Genomic DNA, 21,194 nt, shown 5'->3' on the forward strand with positions numbered 1-21,194 from the left:
CACTGAGCAAGGTCAAATGAAAGTCTCTGTCTCAAGGAAGCACAGGAATGGTGGGAAAGCATCAGTGTGTCAACAGGGAAAGATATAACTGAGGGGTGGTTAAAAAAAAAAAAAAAAGCCCTGATATATCTAAGGGGGAGGATAAATATGACAGATAAAAACACTAAACTGTACTTGATGCTATTCCTTTGACATAGGAAAGATAAATCATTAAGACAGCTGCATATCTTTTTTGGTGGATTAGCACCATCTCAGTTTGTGTACTACATCCATATATTGCAGCTTGAACACTCCAGATCCAGGGCTCTGTGTATTTTTTCAAGTGCTTACAATTGGATTATAACCATCTCTGCTGACCGCCTTCACTGAAAATCAGGCAGTCATGGAGCAGTTGTTTCCAACACGTCTGGAAATATCACCAGAGCCAAGAAATTAAATCTTCATGGCCTTTTTGAGGGGTCCAAGAATGTTAGGGCAGACAGGCTGCCTACTTTCCATTGAATACCTTGGCCAGTTACTCAGAACTGTTGATGTGCCATAGAGGCCTGCAAAGAAAGGGGAAAGGGAGGTAGTTCCATCTGTGAGAGGAGGAGGAGGTACTTAGTAGTAGCACATCACAGCCAACAATCTTACATCAGCTCAGAGCTGGCTTAAAACTTCATAGCAAAAGTACTGCTGGGAGTAGAACCCCAACAGGACACAAGTCAGGGCAAACTGCAAAGCCTGCCTGAAACACTGGGCAAATGCTTGGGGGTAGAGGTGTGTGAAGTTCCTTGTGATAATGATACTGCTCCACTTGACATAGTCAAGCAAAATGCACCTAAGAGTGCTTAAACTATGTTTACACAAGTCAGACACTCCTTGGCTGCCCTAAGAGTCCCCTTAAATTCCACACAGAGGCTCTTTATGGTGCTGGTTGATACCTACATTCTTATATTCTTTGGCCCACAGAGATGGGCACTGCTTTCCTCATGGCACAGGCATGACCCCACTTGGGGTCACTGGGCACATTATCTTTTTTAATTATATTTTTGTCTTTAAGATCTTTATACAGAAAGTGGAACTCAGAGGAACCATGTTCTTTGAAGTCGTTTTGGAGGGGTTTTTGTTTTTTGGGTTTTTTTGTGGTGGTGGTTTTGAGGCAGCAGTGTTTTACCTAGCTACTGCTATGCTGTGTTGTGCTGTGCCCCTGAAGAAGTTTGCAGAGAGTGAGAAGGCACAAAGCTACACGCAAAGACGAGCATCGTAGTTCAAACCTGTGCCATTTTATCAACTTGCATTTTAGATAGTTTTTCTTACCAGGTGGTCTACAGGTCCATCACTTTAAAGGCACCCACAGGTGTCAGCTAAAAAAGGCCAGGCCACTGTCTTTACACTGATGGGATCTACACCTCCATGGAAAGTTTTTTTGGGACCCCACAAATGTAAAAATGTTTTGGAAAAACTACTCTGGATTACTCACTCCTTGTGAGTCTTGTTGAGGTTTATTTTTAATGGCTGCTAGCTGGCTGTAGCAGTACACAGAGCACATTTATAGGGAAATCAGTGTCAAGAGATGAAGGTACAAGCCCCTCATTCACAGGAAGAGCACCTCCAGTGCCAGGAGCAAAACTCTCCTGACTTTCTGTCTGTTCAGGTGACTAGGCCATATAAAGAGCTTCTATCTGACTCACAGTTGCTGGAAAATTTTTCACTAGCAGTGTTGCTAATGCATAAACCTCTTTTTCTTCCAACTTGGGACAGAGGAATCCTGTGCTGTATGGTCTTCCATGTTATTTTGATTTCTTGCACACTTCTTTTTCAAATTCAGTTCTTATTTCTTATCACTTAGAATGTGCTTGAAGATACAGAAGAATTCTGGCTTGTTTGTTGATTTGCTATTCTCGCCTTTGTTTCTCCCCAGAATCTTATGGCAAGAGCCCTGTACGACAATGTCCCCGAGTGTGCAGAGGAGTTGGCCTTCCGCAAGGGAGACATCCTGACGGTGATAGAGCAGAACACCGAGGGGCTGGAGGGATGGTGGCTCTGCTCCTTACACGGCCGGCAAGGCATCGTCCCAGGCAACCGTGTGAAACTCCTGGTAGGTCCCGTGGTACAGGACACTCCTTCTGGCCAGGACGTGCCCAGCTCTGGATTGATGAACCAGCCTCTCAACCACCAAAAGATCTACCAAGTGCCAAGCTCGCACGCCTCAGCACGGGATCCTGTCTACCAAGTGCCACCTTCCCACCTGAATCAGGGAATTTACCAGATACCCACTGGTCATGGTCTGATGGGACAAGATATTTACCAAGTGCCACCCTCCATGCAGAGGTGCATTGATGGTCCAGCTGTGACTAACAAGGTATGTGCATTTGCTTTTACTTCATAGCTCCAAAGCAGCTCACTTGTGCTGAGAGAAGTACACGATTCAGGTTCCTCCCAGGCTGAAACACATTTGGCCTATGGCATTCTCACACTGTGTGTTCAAAAGAGCTGCTGTGAACTCTGCCACTTATTAATGAACAGTTACATCATCTGCCCAAGTAATTTTTGTTTAATTAAAAATTATATACCATCTTGCTGGAACAATCCCAGTGGGTCTAAACTACAAAGAGGAATCAATGATTGATGTGACAAGGGCCATACTTGTAAGAGTGAGGAAACCAGAGGATGATGACAATAAGGGATGTTTTAATACTAAACCTAAACCTTTTAAGAGTGCACTTGGTGTTTATCTACAGTTAATTTTTTTGGTTGAAAGTGAGAGCTGCAGCAGCTCCATGTTGCAGCCATTACTGCATTATTGCATTACGTGGGTCCTCCCTTATTCCTGTTGTTCTTCTTAATTTCTCCCCATCTTCTGCCACTCCCTCATTTTACCTTCACAGAATACCTGCCAGGTACCCTGGTGACTGAAAAGGATTAAGAAAGATACCCAATGAAGGAAGTATTTCAAAGCCAAAAAGAAATTCTTTCAGTCCCTCCATTCCCCATTCAACAGCTCCGGATATCAGCATCCTCCTTACCTTTAGAGCTTAAAGCACAGCATTAATATCCAATTTATGTGAGCTGGCTCTCTCAGGATGTTCTTTACTGGTTTCAACTTTCATCTAATTTAGATTGGCAAGACCATCTGTTTTGTGGTTTGCCCACCCATCACCCACAAGTCGGCCTTTTTCATATCAGGCCTTTGGAAGACATCTTCTAATGCTTTTATTTCCTTGTTATAATTTCATTTTCCTTGATAAGAATAAATGGGTTTTTTGCCTTCTGAGCAAGAGAGAAAGATCTGTGAAACCATTCCAAGTCAATTTATAAAGAGGTTTGCTTGCTCAGCGTTTCCTTAGTTATGCTTTATAGGCTGTGCAGGAAGATAATATGAGAAAATTGCACTTGCTCCACAGGCAGAGAGATAGGAGCTTTGTTGGAGCAATTACGTGGGTTTTCTTGATAAGCCCCATGTATTTTCTCTCATTTTCTTCTTTCCATACACACTACATGCATTTAAATCTTTTCCAGGAACAGCATTGTTTGCCTATCCGCAGTGGATACCCTCCAGGATAGTTAGTGAGCACCTGGTAAATAGCCTGATGATGCGGCAGAACAGAAGAGATCCCATTTTAGGGTATGGTTGTAGGAAACATTTTACAGCACTGTTCAGAGGTACCTCAGCTATCCAGCTTGGGCAAAGGAGATGCACCAGACAGCAGATCTGCACTAAGGTCTGTAGGAAAGCCCAAGGTATTAGTCTGGAATGAGCACTATGTACCTTCATTTTAGTACCTGCCTTGCCTAAATACTATTAGGATCGTTTATGCTTAGCATAATGAATATGTGTTTCTAGTCCACACAGAAAGAATTTTCCGACTGATTAGAGGTTTCTTCTCCGTCCTCCTGCTCTCTCCAGCTCCAATGAAAATAATGGGACATTCTGCATAAACCTGTTAGCTGCTAGGACTGTGTTAAAACCCTTGAAACACTAAGAGACTGAAATCTTTGTTTTAGTCTAGGTGCAAGGTTCTTGTTGAGATACAAAAATCAGAAGCTATAAAGTACCTATTTTCTCCAAGTTTCTGCCTAGAAATTTCTTCAGCAACCTTGATTATGAATTTTTCTGAATTCAAGTCACTTTTAGAAAATTATCTATTTGTTGACTTACTGAGTTGTGACTTGTTTTCATTTAATTCCTTGCAACCCACGAAAGGCCAGCTATGCTGCTCACTGTAAAATAGCTAAACATGCACCTTTATAAAGCATTTCATCCTCAATCAAAGTGAATGCCAATGCTTAGCCCTAGGCAATATTTGCTACTTACTTTAGTCCTGACTTAAATTTATTTAGCTTAAGAGTCCTTAGTCTCAGTATTCACTGTGTTGTATTAGCGGCTGGCAAACCTCATGGCAGCATCCTACTTTGATCAGAGGTAGATATGTATCTCTTGTTCCTTGGACCTGCTCAGTTCTACACTGAAAGGAACCCACTGGGATTGAAACCGTGGCAGGCAAGAGACAACTTACTAGTGAAGGAGGTGTCTGAGGTAAAACTGCTCCATTCCTTATCATCCCATTCTTGCTAAGCTGCTTTTTTACAGCTACAGCTGCAACTCTGCTAATGCCTTTGTGAAAGAAAAGCCTAATTAAAGGGTAGCACTTTAGCACTTGTCTCCTTCGTATGAGGAAACAGTCTGCCCTCCAAATCCTCCTCCTCTAGGGATCAGTAAAAACAATCCTTAATATTAAGAAAAACTGGGCATCTTGAAAGTTTGATTCGGGGTCTCTTTGCTTTGTTTTCCAAAATGAATAATATCTTTTCTCAGACTTGTGACACCTGCTTCAAAGGCTTAAATGAGCCTCTCTGCCTCCTTCCATCAGCAGAATCAGCTTGTCAGCAAGATATGTATTTTGGTAGTCTTAAGGATGTTGAAGAGTTTTGCTGCAACTTCTTGCTGTATGCAAGTCTTCTCCCTTCTCACAGCAGGAGGTAGGGAAGATTGTCCTATGGACACTCTTCCCACTCTGCGTGGGACCAGCAGCAGTTTTTGTGTTATCCCTTTCTGCACGTGTCTGCTTGCTCCCCTTGTGCAAACGTGTGGCTTGGCTTCCATACAGGTTTTGCAGGCAGGGCTCAGGAGCTGCTGTCAGGCAGGAATTGTCTAGCCTCGAGCAGCAGTAAATCAACAGCAGGCATGTTATTAAGCTGTGCTGAGGTAAGGCATCTCCTTAGCCAGCAAGGCAAAGCCAGTCAAAAAGGAGTCCTGAGGCAGATAATTACAGTGATTAATTGATTCTGGCCAAACTGGCTGCTGACAACAGAGCTGTATTGGCTCCCTCTATCAAATGAAAATAGCACCTTCTAGAACTCACTCTACCAATGGCAGAGATAAGGAGGGGTGGTTTAAAATTAGCCTTGGTTAGCCCCAGGCTTTTGTAGCTCTGCTGCAAGTTCAGTCACAAAACAGTTCCACCCCTAAGTGGAGAGCGTCTGAGGAACGTAAAGAGGTTAAAGCTGTATCTTAAAATTTATTCCCTCTTTCTGTGCTCTTCCTTGGAACTTACTCTCTCTTGCTGCAGCCAGCAAAGAAAAAGAACCTTCAGACAAATCTGACATTCAGGAAACCTGGATTTTATCCTTGTCGCAGAATTCTGTGTAGTCTTGAGTGGTGCTTTTGCATCTCATCTGCAAACTGAGGGCTAATTATGAGTGAGCTTCTTCTGTACAGATTGCTTTGAGAACATCTTTGGCTGTCAAAGCAAAGATTCTTTTGCATCTGTGATTAATTATTGGTTCACACCTAAGCTTTGAAGTAGGGAAAGCTACACATGAAAAAGAAGTCCCTGCCATAATTTAAACACTCGTTTTCTGGTTCAGTGTTTCCCCTAGCTGATCTGTTGTTGTGCTGTCCCTGCCATCCTGAAAATAGCATTGGCCAAAAAATTAAGGGTATTATTTCCTTGTTGGAAAACAGCTTTCTGTAGGAACCAGTAGCTCTCAAGAGAACTGTTAGTCAAGGAAACTCTGCACAAAACAGAATGAGACTGATGTTTGACCAGGGAAAAGACTGCACTGTGGGAGTTACCAGCCCTGAACTACAGCTCCCACAAGGCACAGAATAATTCAGGCAAATAGAGATTAATGCCAGCTTGGAACAAATCACCTTTTTTGTTTGTTGGTCTGTTTGAACTGGAATGCTTCAGTTCAGGAAACACTCAGATTTATCCACCTTTTAAAAGTGGATAGAGTGGAATGGGGAAGGAACTCATCTTCATCCCTGGCTTATTTCCAAGTATAAACATATCCTTGACAAATCAAGGGTTTCACACCCTGCCATCCTACTATCTCTGCCTTTATCAAGAGGTCACTGCCTTCAGCAGGAGGTTTGGGTAAACCATGGCTATGGGAACGGACCTTGTTCCCTGGTTTTTATTTATGTTCAGAGTCATGCTGGTTCAATGCATGAGAAAGTAGAAACACCACCCCACAAGCAGCACCACCCTGACAATTCTGGCACAGACTTCAGTAGCAGGAACCAGTTAGCCACATTATGACATTTTTCCTTCCAATTACACAAGTACTGTCCTAGCTGGGAGGAAGCAAATGGCTCTTTATAATGTTTGTTCCAGAAATAAGCCTTTACATTATTGTCTTCTTTTCCTTGCCCATTTTCACATTTATTAAGTAAGAAGAGAAAGATATTAAGCACAGTAAAGAGTTGTGTGACAGATTATTTTGTTATCAGAAGGAAAGAATGGAATCATATCTAGTGTTTTGTAGTTTGTTGGTAAAATGTATTTACATTCCAAGATGATGTCCCCATTTACCCTCAGGCCTGAAATACCACAGTTTCCTGTGATGGGGTTTCCATAAATGGCCCAAACAGTGATCATATAGTCCCTCTTTTCTTCTGCTTTCACATTACAAACTCTACTTTCGGGGACTTGTATCCCTCGTAACAAAATATTGCTTCAGTGTTAAAAGTGCTGAACACACAGGAAGTTTGCTGAGTGCAGCGGGAATGGTATCACATACCTCAACACTCAGAGCTCGCTTTCACAGAGTGTGCTCTAAAGGACGAAAATACCTCAAATTAAATGCAAGCTCAGTGGTTAAGACAGCACACAGACGTTTTCTTAGGCTTGGGAGTTTTGCTTGTAACTTTCCATGTGACGTTAATAGGAGAACAACCATTTTACTGATAAAAAGTCCGTGCAGTTAATCCCTCATCCACAAGGCAGAGTAAGCAGTAGTTAGTCACTGATGTGATTTGTAGAGAAGTATTTCAAGAAAAAGACTGCATTTTATTAGGCTGAGCAAATATATGAGCTCAGCATTACTCCCTGTTCCTGCCTGAGCACAGGGCTTTTTTTCATCAGTTCTATTTGTAGACCAGAGGCCTGCATTTTCCCCCTGGAGTACCCGAAAAAAAGGCCAGTCCTGCAGTCTCATCCAATAACCAAGGTCTCCAGGGACACAAAGCTGTCTGCACAAGAGTAGGATCAAACCATTGCTAAAAATAGTAAAACAATAGTAATAGTAATAATAAAATAAAGATGCAAGCTTATGGGCTCTTTCTTGGTGCTTAGAGACCTATCTGAACCTTTGGTTATGTCTGAAACAAAACAGTGAATTCGGGTAATCTAAATTGCCCTTAAGTACTAAAAACTAAGCATAGCAGCAGAGCATTTTAGAAAAAAAAAATCCTCATGAGTGGAAAACTGATTATTCAGAAAGTGAATCTCATCATAAGGAGGAAGTGTGGTTTCTGGAGATAGGAAATGGGTAGATGAAGACAGGTTGCTGGCCATCAGAAAATACAGTTCCAGTAAAATCTAAAGTCTTGGCAGGCGTTCTATGATTTTTTAGATGTTTTGATTTGGAAGATGACTAATTAGCATCAGAATATCATCATTCCATATGTTTGCATGAAACATTTCAATTTTTCTTTTTTTATATACCAGTGGCATTATAGCATCTTTTTTTTTCTTTCTTTTTTTTAAACATGAACCTAAATTAATCTTTCTCCCCAAACAGACTGTTAAAATGGGAGCAAAGTGAAATTAAGGTAGTTAAGTTCCTAGGAGACAGAAACATTCCATAAGCCAGTCCATCCCTAATCCTTAAAAGACAGTACTATATTCCCATTGGGTCTTATCATCAGTTTCACATATGCACAATCTTTTACATATGCACAATCAGAGGTCTGGTATAATTATTATACAGATGTAACAAACAACTCAGGATGGAGTTTATATCTGTTTAAAAGGTGTCTATGCCTTTCATAAACTTGCCAAAGCAAGCTGTGCTAATCTAAACACCACTTACTAGAAGCACTTGTCTGTACAGCTGCCCTAAGATACCCATACAGAAATGGAGCCAATAGAGCTTGTGAGACAGAGAACCTCTACAAATCAAATCAAGTCAAATCAAATCAAGTCAAATCAAATCAAACTTCTTCCTCATGGAAGGTTTTATTTGCCTGCCTCTCTCAGAGCAGTGTAGTTCCTGACTTAAATGATTTAGGGGCACTTCCATTGTTTCTGCCCAAGTGTACCTCTGAGAACACTCTTGTGGAATTGAAACTCTTTGGCAGTGCTTTGTCTCAACCATTTTTTTTTACCCACTGGGAAATGCCGATTCACAAAAACTGAAATTGTTGACAGGGAAGGATCTGTTCTGAGAAATGTCTTAAAGAAAGGGAAATAAGAAGTCATGGAAATACCCTGTTACAACAATTCCCAAATGAAGCTTCCCCCCCTCACCCCAGTCTAGAAATTCAATACAGGAGGAAAGAAATAACAGAAAAAAAGATGACGTACCTCAAAAGAATTAAAATTATTTGTATTAACTGAACCACACTGGTTTCTGTTTGTGAACCTTTAGGATTTCATGTCATTCACAACAAGATACTCTCTGTCCTACCTGCCTTAACACCTCATGCTTTTTCTTTATTTCGTCTCCTCTGCCAAACTTTCCCTAAATTTGGGATTCTGTCTTTGAAAAGAGTCATAGTACTATCAGCACAGAAAAAGAGCACTGGTTTGCAATTGGTTCTTCATGTAACAATTTTTTTTAAGTGAGGAGACTAGACAGGCTGGGATGGCTAAAGCAAGATACTCATTTTTATCATGAACAAGAGAGCTGAATGCTGAGGTGCTGAGTTTTGCCACATACTTTTCATTTATCAAAACTGCAGCTCAGATTTAATCACAGTTTTCCAGAGAATGCTTTAGCAGACGTGTATATTTCTCCAATAAACTTATCACACAGTAATTAGGGGAATTCTTTCTCTGTAAGACCCATCCATAGACATTATTTCAGAGTTCATGCCTGTCCTATCACCAGTCCTGTAACACATCAGCTTTTTAGCTCTGTTGGCCAGTGCATGCAAAAATGATGATGTCTCTGCCTAAATATGGGTGATTTTCATGGAGATTACATGACACTGGTAAAACCCTTATCAAGAATGTTGGACAACTATCCTCTTCACACTCCTCTTAAAAATGCTGATAATTTAATAGTAATGGTATGATTTGCTCATCTCTCTTGTTATCTTCCTTTCCTCTCAAAAATGGGACATTCTCAGAAGTGTTGGTTTGACTGTCTTTAATTACATTTTGCAAGCAAGAATGACTCTTACCAGAATCTTGGAAATACCCCTTCCCAGTCAGCCTTGCAATTCAAGGCCAGCCAGCACCCAGCCTGTTCCACTGAAGCAAGCAGAAATGTTGCTCATAACACAGCTGGCAGCAAGCCCTAGGGCCGATGTGAGAGGGAGCAGGATCATGTCATGAAAACATCATAAAATAAAGATAAAAAAATACCCAGTCAAATCTCACCAGTGACAAAGCTGTTAAAATTTTTTTTCATGCTTTGTACAGCTCATTAGGTAAGATCTGGAGATGCAGACCTTTTCATCTGCATTTAGTTTGCAATCGTGAACATCAGTGAACACTATCATATAAAGCTTCAGCTAATGCAAGTTCAGCACTATTCCACCACACTTTATACAGCCTTGCTGTTTTACACAAATCAGAGCTTAGGACATTTATGTAACTCTACAGATTAAAAAAAAAAAAAAAAAGTTTGGAAAGACAATAAACATGCACTTCAGATTTAGAGAAAATACAAAACTGAAAAAGTAGTGTGATAACCCTGCTTTTGTGTAAGATGTCACACCAGAAGTTAAAAAGTCAGGATTAGGCTAGCAGTTGGTTGCAAAGAAGTTGTGATGTCACATATTTTATCTTAAATTTGTTTTGCAACTTCTGCTCTATATCTTCAAGACTCACAACTCAAAACTTGTATAAGTCTTGTTGAAGTAATGCAACCTCAAAATTATAACATCCATTTTCATTAAATACTGTTGTTTACATGATAATACCACAAAGGCCTTTTTTAAGACTGGGCATCTATTGGTGAGGCACTTCATAGGCACATTTAAAAGTTTCTGTTTAAATGTCTGAGCCTGCAGACTTAAACATTTTTAATTTAACACACCATGAATAAGTGACATATGGACCTGTTTTAGCTTTTGAGAACATTCACAGCAGAATCTTCATAGGTGTAGGTCTTGGACAGCAAATGGAGATAAAGTGTAGGAGAAAAGCAGGTTTTTTGAAGATGAAAGCAGCATCAAGAAAAAAATCTGTTCTGTGTCAGGGTAGTTTTCGTCATGTGTTCCTATCTTCACACATCTGAATATTCTAAGAAATCTGAGTGATGAACACTCCCTCAAAGACAAGCAGAGGTGTCACAACCCGCCTTGGTGCCGCATTTCTGCCCTGTGCTACGGCTGGTAACTCGCTCAGCCTGGAAAATCAATACAGTCATTTCTGTGAATTTCTTCTTGCCTGGCAGAGGAATTTGGGCCTTAGCACTAGACACATCTCACAGTTGAGCTACAAGTCCAGTGCATCAGAAGAAATGCCTCTACAGACTTCCTCCCCTCTCTTCCAGCTTGTGAGACTTGATCAAAGCTCTCCAACAGCTCAGTCTTGGCAGAAAATACTACCAGAATGTTTTATAGTGGCCCAATGTTCATACATTTTTTGGATTAAAATAAAGTGTTATGAGTTCATAATCTAAAACCTATAGCAACTTACAAACCCAAACATTGATAAGAATATCCTTAGCACATGTGAAACTCCAACCTTTACTCTTTGGCAGCAGGGAAATACACTGTGTGTTATTATACACAGCAAATAGATACATAAAAATATGATTTTTTTTTTTTTTTTTTAGAGCAGGCAGCAGAAAGTGATACAGTAGGTATTACTGTCAGGAAATTTATTATCAGTCACTGGAAATCCTGATGCAGTTTGCAGAAGACATGAGTGGAAACACTATGTGCTTTTTGTAAAAATGACAAGAGTTTTAGCCAGCTAGCCAGGTTCTTTCAAATACCCAAATTACCTTAGAGATTCTGTTTTTCAACCTAACTTTCCTGCAGTTCAACTTAGCCACTGAACCTTTCCCAAGAAAAACCCCTAAAAACATTTAAAGAGGCACACATGGCTTACTAAATACATGCAGCAGAACAGAAAGAAGGGCCAAGAGGTCTGATCTGACATAATTCACTGGCCCTGCCACTGCCTTGGAAAAGTCTAGGAGTTCAAGAGAATAGGGATTTTTTTTTTCCCTTCATTCTCTCTAATATTTCCCTATATTCTCTTTGTCTATTTTGTACTTGTTACAAGCCTAAGAGAGGCCAGGTGGCTGTTACATATCCATTTAAGGGGCTCAGCAATAGAATTTCAACAATTAGAGCTTCATATTAAATGAAAAGAAATAATTTAATAATAATAATAATAATTTAATTTTAATAACAGTAAAAAGACATGAGTTTTTGGTTTTGGGTTTTTTTTCCTTACACTTTGATTCATTTTTCCCACATTCAGGCTTTATACCAGCCTCCTTTCATGCAGCACCACTTGGCCTCCTCCAGGGCAGAACTCTTCCCAGGGTAAGCAGTGGATAGCAATAGCTCATCAGCTGCTGAGCCCTGCCCATGGAGTAGAGAGCATCGTGGGGTGAAATATGTTTTAATACAGTTCTTTGTCCCAGTTTAAAATATATGCCCCTTCTTTCCTGCCTTCAAAAAGCACTATTTTAAATCTATTTAGAAAGCAGTCAGCAGGCATCAGTGGTTTCTTAAGAGTGAGAGGCTGTACTAGGAAATACCAAGCTGCCCTTTTTAACTCCCCTCTGCCTGTGGTTTGGGTGGGGCAGTGTTTCAGAGGCGCAACATACCTCTGACCTGTTCTGTCACCTGTAAAACTCATTTGTTTCCCATCATTCTTCATATCAGGAATTGCAGTTCATGAGAACAGGCCAAATTCCCACCTCCATGGTACCACTATAAATTCAGAGTAACTTTGTTTGCTTCAGTAGGTTTATTTGCTCTTTGTCCTTGTGAAACAGTGTTGTGTATCTGCTGTAAGCAGGAGAATGGTCTTCTTGTTGCCGTAGTTAGGAGTGTTCTCTGTTGCAGCCTAACATGCATTTTAATCCTGGAAGAAATAGAATGTTGGTTTTACCCCCCCTATATTTAGGAAAGTGGGATTTAATGAACCACAGGACTGGATATTTTGCTAAGTACATGCACATTCAGCTCTTTTTTCTTGGTTAAGGACATGCCATTGGCATGGAAAAGGCCCAAGTAATTACTTTTGGAAGAGCATGGTCTTCAGCAAGAACAGAGCAAACTTTCTGCTCAGTTGTCTTTGTTTTGCAGTACTGAAAGTTTGAAGGTTCATTACATGTTTCACCAGAGCCAAAGCTGTTAGTTGCTCTGCGCGGATTAAGTGGTTAACAATGTTTTGAGAATGTTGGGCTAGATAGTTTGTGGGAACACCATCTGTTTCCTTTAACACGTAAACAAGGAAAATTGCTGGTTTGAAATGCGGGATTATTTTTTATACTTCGATGACCACAGGAATTCTTAAAAAAAGAAGAGGTAAAAGGATTAATCCTCATGAGGTATGAAGTGCAATGACATTTGTTAGAAAATAAATTTGTGAGTGCCAGATGGGGCCGCAATCCCTGTTCTAGAAATGGGTAATGTGGAACATTTCCTTTGCAGTCACCTCTTTTCCTTCTGAATTCATCTTCAAAAGTAAACTACCATCAAAAATAAAACTATAAAAAATTGTTCAACAATGCATTGGGAGGGCTGAGTATCCCATTCAGAAGCAGCAAGATAATTTAATATATTTATGGGTAAATATTCAAAATCAAAAGTTACTTCTGAGTGAGTTTAGTGTCTTTCATACTTCATCTGCCCAGCTACCCCTGTCTTCCTCAGACAGAAGCAGTGCAACCCCATGTCCTGATGTCCCATGTGAGGCCATGACAGTAAGAAAAAATGCCCTACATTTTCCCTTTTTCAAGTAGCGTGGGCATTCTTTTAATTACTGTTACAAAATGTTTACTCAAGATAAGCTTTGGTGATGAGCTGCTTCTGTTCTGAATTGATCAGGAATAAGCAGCCTAGAGCATTTTTAGCTTAATAAAAAGCATTGGAAGGAAAGAGGAGTGTAGGTACACAACAGGAAACATTCTGATACTCAGTGCAGACCAGATTATCATCTGCAGAGCATTTTGTTGTGAAATTGCTCATGACATGTTGTTACTGGATAATCATCCTCCATGCAGGAAAATATACCCAAGTCACTGGGAGAAAAAAGCTGTCTTTCATGTTGTCAGCAATCCTTGGTTGTTGCTGGGTTTTTTGAAGTCATATTTTCTGCCTTTCATATATCTTTTTGGAAAGCCTAAAGAGGAGCAGACATAAAAGCATCTGATGTAATTTTATTTGGAAAATAAATGCCACCACAAGTAGAGTGCACTGCTAAACCCAGCACTGCAGACAGCCCAGGTCTTCTGTCCACAGTTGCATTTGCATGCAGACTTTACTCATGAATACCCAGAATCAAGCATTTTGTGCTTTAACCTCTCACTTTCTTTGACAATAGCTAGACACACCCAGAGCAGGGTTTTGTTTCAACCAAATGAAAGAGTGACACTGCTTGACCACTGCTTCAGGTCTGGGAAAGAGCAAAAATATCTAGATGATATAAAAAGTCCTGCAGTGCTGAGTGAAAGTGCATTCCTTCATGTGGTCCATCTAGCTTTACTGTAGCTTTTTAGGATTGTGCCACAGCACAGTAAATAAAACCAGCAACCTTGTAGTACTGTAAATCTTTCATATGGCATCTGATATGTCAGGAGTTTTTGAAGGGTGGGAAAGGCCTCTCAAGATGAGGTACAGGAGTAACTGCAGCTGCCTGAAACTCCTGTATGCAAAATGAGGGAGAATTTCTCTGCAAGTACTGGGCGTGAGCAAGCTTCTCTTTCATGCATGTTCCAGGCTCCATGGTGCAAAGGTATCACCTGCTTTGTGACCAGGGTTTCTTGTTACAAAAGCAAAATACCATGTTTACCTGTAAGAAGAACAAGTGGTTTTAACTTGTATGTGCTTAGGGACATGGCTTAGTGGTGGACTTGGCAGTGCTGGGTTTATGGTTGGATCCAGTGATCCTAAAGGTCTTTTCCAGCCTTCTGTGATTCCATGCCTTATTACCTGTGCTGCTTGGATGAACTCCCTTTTTTATATTAGAGGCTTGTGGATTTGTTCATGGAGATCAATTCTCTGAGCAAGAAGAGACTGGTGGTATCTTTTATCACAGAATCACAGAATGAAGTAGGTTAGAAAAGACCTTTCGAGATCATTAAGTGGAATCTGTGACCTAACACTTCCTCATCAGTTAAACCGTGTCACTGAGTGCCACGTCCAGTCTTTTTTAAAAAATGTCCAGGGATGGTGACTCCACCACCTCCCTGGGCAGACAATTCCAATGCCGATCACTCTTTTAGTGAAGAATTTTTTTCTACAGTCTAACATAAACTTCCCCTCACACAGGTTAAGGCTGTCGTTTTCTATCAGTTGTTACCTACAGAAGGGACCAACCCCCAGCTGGCTACAACCACCTTTCAGGGAGCTGTAGAGAGTGATGAGGTCTCTCCCGAGCCTCCTTTTATCCTGAGGGAGTTCAGTCAGTCAGTTTCTGGTGTAGGACAAAACAGAGCAAATGGGTATAAAAATTTCACACGGAGCAACCAATATCTGTCTTTTTGGAGCCTGACACATCCTGCATTGTCCATCTAGGGAACAAGCAGAAGGTGAAGCAGAGCCAGACTGCAGCAGTGCACCATTCCTCCTGCTTCCAGCGCTGCGTGGGGCCTCTGGCTGCCTGCCATGAACACTCTGTTGTTTCTTTTCTCTGGGATGATCAAGCAGTTTCCCAGCATATCAGCAAGCAGCCTTAATGCCACAGTGTTCACAGCAGCAGAAGGGCTGGTGGAGATGGGCTACCCAGGAAACAGCCCTTTGTTTTACTGTTCTCCCAGAGGATCACTTTTACCACACCAAATGACTCATTGAAGCAATTCTGTGATTGTAATTTTGGAGTCCTTGGAAGGAACCTCTGAATAAATACGGCTTAAAACCAAATCCTTCTGTTCTTGACTTGGGTAGAAAGCATTTGACTGGCAGTACACAGCTGGGGGATAAAAAAGATGGAAAATATATATGGCAAACTGTTCTAATCTGGTCACTAGTCCTCACTGGGAGAAAAAGCATGAAGAAGTGATGTTGATACAAGTTAGAATTTTCTCTGGAAAACAGAAAACTTGAATAACTTGAGAGTGGCCTGGGAGGAATACTGTCTGGAGTGACCCATTATGGGAAGCTTCTAGTAACTTCAGAAAGAACTTCCTTAAAAGTTTTTCCCATAGATACCTTTTACAATGCAGTAAGTGATTCTGTTGGATAGGAACGGCCTGCCATAAATGTAGTATTTTTAGATTGTTTAAAAAAAAACCCTCCTGTGTATATAAGCCCTATTAGCCCACGCTCAGTTGAGCAGGAGTTCTCTCATAGGCAGCACTCTGGAAACTATCACTTCCAGTTCCTGTCCTCTGATGCTAATTCAAGGAAAAGCACTTTCAAAAGCCATGGTCTTCCTCCACCTGCCAGGGATGACTGTTCTCCTTTCCCCAAGGCCCACGCAGTCAGGGCAGGGGCTGGTGCTGCCCTGGGCTGCTCACTGAATCAGAGCTGTACTTGTGTGGCAAGGCACCCACCTGGGGGGAAATCCAGTGGTTGTTTCATGGTAGAGGGACAGGGACTATACAGCTAAATCTGTGGGAGGCAAGTGAAAAGGGGGAAAGCCTATGTTGCTAACATAGCAGAGAAGAGGTGGGGGGTTGGCATGAGGGGCTTTCTCTGAAGACCTCAGTAAAAAAAAAAACTCCCTATGAAATCCAGCCACAATGTAAAAATTCCTAACAGCAAAAACTGCCACGGGATCCTTACTGAGTGTTTGGGCAGGAATGTTGTTGGTATGTCTCACATATAATTCTAAGGAGAGTTAGGTAGCTCTGATATAAAATTTTCCCCAGCTGAGTAGCCACATCTTATGTGAGCCTATGTAATTTGCCATTTTGTGCTTCTGGGTTACAGTATTTTTATTTTTTTTCTTAGAGCTAAATAGCGCCAGCAGAGGTTAAGATGTCAGCATTTCCACTACAAACCCAGTTCTCTTTTGGTGTTAGGTAACATTTCTTTTATACCACACTGTACTGAAATTCTGCTGTGCAGATGCTGTCCAAGACTTCAGGCATTTATTTTTTCACCAGATTTTATTTGTTGTTGTTACGGTAGTTAATCGTTTACAAAATGTCAAAAAATGTGAATTCTAAGCTTTCTTGTTTTTCAGAGGCTGTTATTGCATTATATACTTCAAGAATGGTTTGACATTTCCCATCTCTTAGCCACTAACATAGAAAAACCAAGCAGAGACAGCAAAATTGAATGTCCTGCTTTGGAATGTTTAAGTATGGTGTTTCTATGTAAAGAATTTCCAAAGCTGCACCTCACACTCAGTTCTCCAGGATGATGTGCTTTGGAGCACAATAACAGACAGAGTCCTGCTGGAATAGGTGGGAAATACCTCTACAAGCAAAGGCTTAGACTCCCAGAGCCTAAACATAGTATTTTAAGCCTCTGAAAGTGAGTAGGGACATTGACATCCAGTAGAATCAGTGTACAGAGCCCTGATCTCAGCGAGTGGGTGGTGCAGCCATCACCTCCTGTGGTCTGTGCTAATGGGAAGAGGTCAATGGGAAGAAAGGACTGAGCTCTCAGACTTGCACAGAAACTGTGCTTGAGAAATAATGCTTTGTAGAGCACTAGCAAACAGTCATGTCAGGGCTGGTCTGGTAAGAAAAAAATGGTGCATTTGTAGCTACTAACACTGATTTTAGGGTGTTCAGCTCTCAGAAGGGTGTGCAGACTGGTGTTACTAACAATGCCAATGAAGCATGAATGTTAACAGGGCTGGATTGTTTATACCTTGTGCAGTTACAAAGAGAATATGCCAAGATCCTCAGAGACTTAACATTTCCTCTTTTTCTTTACCCACAGGTAATAATACCAGTCAGGTCAGGACAAGGTTATGTTTATGAACTCCCTTCCAAACACCAGAAGGATGCCTATGATATCCCTCCTGTTCGCCCTCTCCAAGGGGTAGGTACCAATAAAAGTGCCAACAGGGCTGACAGAGCACAAAAGGTGATGAATTTCTACCAGACTTTTATGAGCAAGGCAAGTTCTCTCATTTCAGAGAGAAAATATGTTTTAATTAGATGCTGTGGTTTATTCACAGATCACAGACGTATTTCAAAGTTTTATTTGATGTTGACTAAGATTTGGCAGCTCACCAAATGCAAAAGTCCCATTTGTTCTCTCTGTTTTGATCAAAGAGTATATCTAAACAGAATAAACTTGCTGCCTGGGAACATTTTTTTCCCCTGTACTTTGTTGTTGCATAGTTGACAGTAATTCACTCAGTAAGGGTAAAATTATCGCCTAAATGAACAGCTGCTATGCAGGGAGCTGTTTTCACCACCTATTGACTGCACCACGTCACTGAGCTTGAAATATATCGTTGTTCTGGGGAGCACCCTTAGCAGTCAGTCCCCAGGACCACAGACTTGTAGAGCGGATGCTGGCAGTATGTGGAACTCAACCACCCTGGATGTAAGGGTGTGATCAGTTCTGGTCACATGTGCTCCCCTGTTCACTCTAAGAGGTATTATCTGTAGTAGACTGACCCTGATTTACCTCTCAGGAGGGAAGTCAGCCGTGACTTCATCTCTCCAGCCTGTTGTCCACACCACTGCCCAGAGGAGACCTAGCCAAGTGCATTTCCTCCTAACTGTCCAAAATTCTAGGCAAATCCAAGATGTTCTCCCATATGAAAAAAACTGAAGAGCTCTGGTCAGAGAGAGGAAACACAGAAACTATGAAAATTCATCTAATAGCAGAGCTTTCCCTGAAGTGACTTGTTTTTGTAATCAATTTATTCTTTCTGCAGATATATGACATTCCCCCCACAGCGCTTAAGGGGCCTGCAATTCCAGTTCTCATGGGGGAAGCAAAAGCTTTAGGAGTGTATGACATACCACCTGCCAAAGGGGTAAGCATTACTCTGTTTCTGCAAGATCCTGTATTTTTGTGTCTGGCTAAAGACATGTTCTAACAAGGGTTCATGTATGATCTTGAAGGGAAAGGAGATTCAGTACTTCAAACACTCCATAGGTTTTTAAACTGTTAAAACTGGTGAAGTGAAGCACTGCATCAAAATTAAGGGTATGAACTATCAATTGATAATTAGACCTACCTTGTCTTTGCGGCAGCATGCTGCCTTTTTGGATTTTACTGCTTGTGGGAATTTGCATCGAGATGAGTGATAAAAAGTGAGATATTAAAACTGACTCTCAGTCAAACTTAAGGTTTCATGTGTTTTTTTCTGTGATTCAGGTCTATGCTGCACCTCCATCTGCATGCCAAGATGATACAGCCCTGAGGGAAAACTTTCAGGATTTTTCATCTCCAGTGGGCCACAGTGTAAGACCAGAAGGAGTATATGATATTCCTCCTCCCATCACCAAAGCAACTGGAAAAGAGCTTAATAGATTTTCTCCTGAAAGCCTGTTATTGCCAGGTGGAATGCCACAGACACAGAGTGTTTATGACATCCCTACGAACCATCAAAACCATTTTCTTGGACAGCAAATTGCACCTGAGAAAGATGTTTATGACACCCCGAGGGGAATGGCATTCCCAGGACAACAGACAGGACTCAGTGAAAATCCCATCGCAGAAGGAAGAGAAGGTGTCTATGATGTGCCACCTCCAGTCCTCCAAGACAATAAAGGCTTACAGGATGTGACTGATGGGATGAATAGGTTGTCTTTCTCCAGCACAGGAAGCACAAGGAGTAACATGTCCACATCATCAACAACATCGAAAGACTCTTCTCATTCATCATCAACTGCACAGGACAAAAGACTAATCCTTGATCCAGACACTGCTATAGAGAGGCTTTATCGCCTCCAGCAGATGGTGGAGGCAGCTGTCAATCACCTCACAGCCTTCATTACACCAGACTGGCGGTCCTATGGATATATGGAGAAACACATCAATGAAATTCACGCTGCTGTGGATAAGGTAGGGCAGTTGCTGTTGGAATACCTCCAGTTTGCCAAAGGATCAGCAGCCAATGCTTCCTGCTTGTCTGAGTTCAGCCTCCTCAACAAAATGAGGAGGGAGGTGCAAAGGCTGGAAGACTCTCACCAGATCCTTACCCAAACCAGTCATGACTTGAACAGCTACAGCTGGTCTTTGAATGTCCTAGCTGTCAACAGAGTGCAGAACAAGTGCGATGACCTGGATCGGTTCGTTATGGTGGCCAGGACAGTCCCGGACGATGCCAAGCAGCTGACCACCACTATCAGTGTCAACGCAGAGCTGCTCTTCAAACAGGCACTGGGCAGCTCCCATTTCAAAAACATACCAGAGAATATAATGAACGCTCCTGACTGTGTGTATGACAGCCCTCAGATGCAGCGTCATGGAGAGAAAGCACAGAACCACAGCAGCTCCCTTCCCCCGCTCCTGAGTAAAGGCCAGCACCCCTACAATGCCACCAGTGAAGGCTCGGAAAAGAGCTGGATGGATGACTACGATTATGTTCACCTGCAGGTGGGTAAACCCGACACCTTGTTCTGCATGAGGCCATGTAGGAATTGTCTGTGATTTTTGTGGAAGCTTCTTGTGGGAAAGCAGCAATTGATTGCCATGCTAATGCATATTCAAGAGTAATTTCACCAGGGTGATTACTTCCTAGTAAATAGGACTGTTGGATTACTAATAGTTATAGCCTTTTGCTGTGCCACACTATCCTTTCATTTTCTCTACTCTTGGTGGTGCAGTACCAGTGAAAAAGCCAATACAAAGCAGCCTCTTTCTTGACCTGTAAGCTGCCATTTAGCTCAGGACAGTTTTGGTTTAACAGTCTCTTCTGTTATGCAAAACAGGGGAAAGAAGAGTTTGAAAGGCAACAGAAGGAGCTTCTGGAGAAAGAAAATATCATCAAGCAGAGCAAAATGGAGCTAGAGCACCATCAGGTATGTTCTCTTGGGTATATAATGGCCCTGAAATGCAGCATTCATCACATATAAGGAGCACTGGTCAAATAGAGCAGGAAGGGCCCTTCCCTTAGCAGTGTGCAAAGGATACAGATAATTAAAAAAGCAAAGAGTTTAAAAACTCTAAAAGTTCACCATGGAAGAGGAACAAGCTTCTGTGATGTCTCAGAGCAGGTCAGTCAGAAAACCAGCTTGAGAACTTGGTTTTCCTGACCCACTATCCAGGCCCTTAATCACTGGACTATACTGAATACATGTGCCACCTTCACATCTGCTCAATGAACATCAACACCATCATCTTAAATATTGTGCTGAACATCACTTTTATTAGTGCTAAAAAAGTAGGTTCACAAGATCAAGGGCTGTCACTTTTCCCTCATATTAAATGTGATTTCAATATGATTTCTTCTTCAATATGTTGTTGCCATATCGTATGGCGTAAAATTGTGCAAGCAATGAGGAGGTGAGATTTAAGGGGTTTTTATCTCAAAATCCCACAGAGATGACAGCTTTTTAAAGATTGTGTAGGAGTCATTGCCACTTGGATCCATCTCTCTCACTTATGATTTCAGAGTACTCCAAATGAGCAACAGCCTGTAAATTCAGGAGTTTGGGTTGTTGGGTTTTTTTAATGCAAATTAAGTATTTTAGATGTTTTTCCG

At 41.5% G+C, this 21,194-nt stretch overlaps 1 protein-coding gene across 2 annotated transcripts in view; it reads left to right on the forward strand.

The window, feature by feature from the left end:
* NEDD9 (neural precursor cell expressed, developmentally down-regulated 9) overlaps window positions 1-21,194 on the forward strand; it is a 102,016-nt gene that overhangs the window by 78,014 nt on the left and 2,808 nt on the right. For both annotated transcript variants that reach the window (XM_083878226.1, XM_083878225.1), the window contains 5 exons: window positions 1,904-2,344; window positions 17,465-17,566; window positions 18,417-18,518; window positions 18,863-20,086; window positions 20,422-20,511. In XM_083878226.1, coding sequence (XP_083734352.1) covers window positions 1,904-2,344; window positions 17,465-17,566; window positions 18,417-18,518; window positions 18,863-20,086; window positions 20,422-20,511 — 1,959 coding nt within the window. The remainder of the gene's footprint in view (window positions 1-1,903; window positions 2,345-17,464; window positions 17,567-18,416; window positions 18,519-18,862; window positions 20,087-20,421; window positions 20,512-21,194) is intronic.

Source organism: Zosterops lateralis, assembly GCF_965231275.1.
Source record: "Zosterops lateralis genome assembly, chromosome: 1".
Lineage (NCBI taxonomy): Eukaryota > Metazoa > Chordata > Aves > Passeriformes > Zosteropidae > Zosterops > Zosterops lateralis.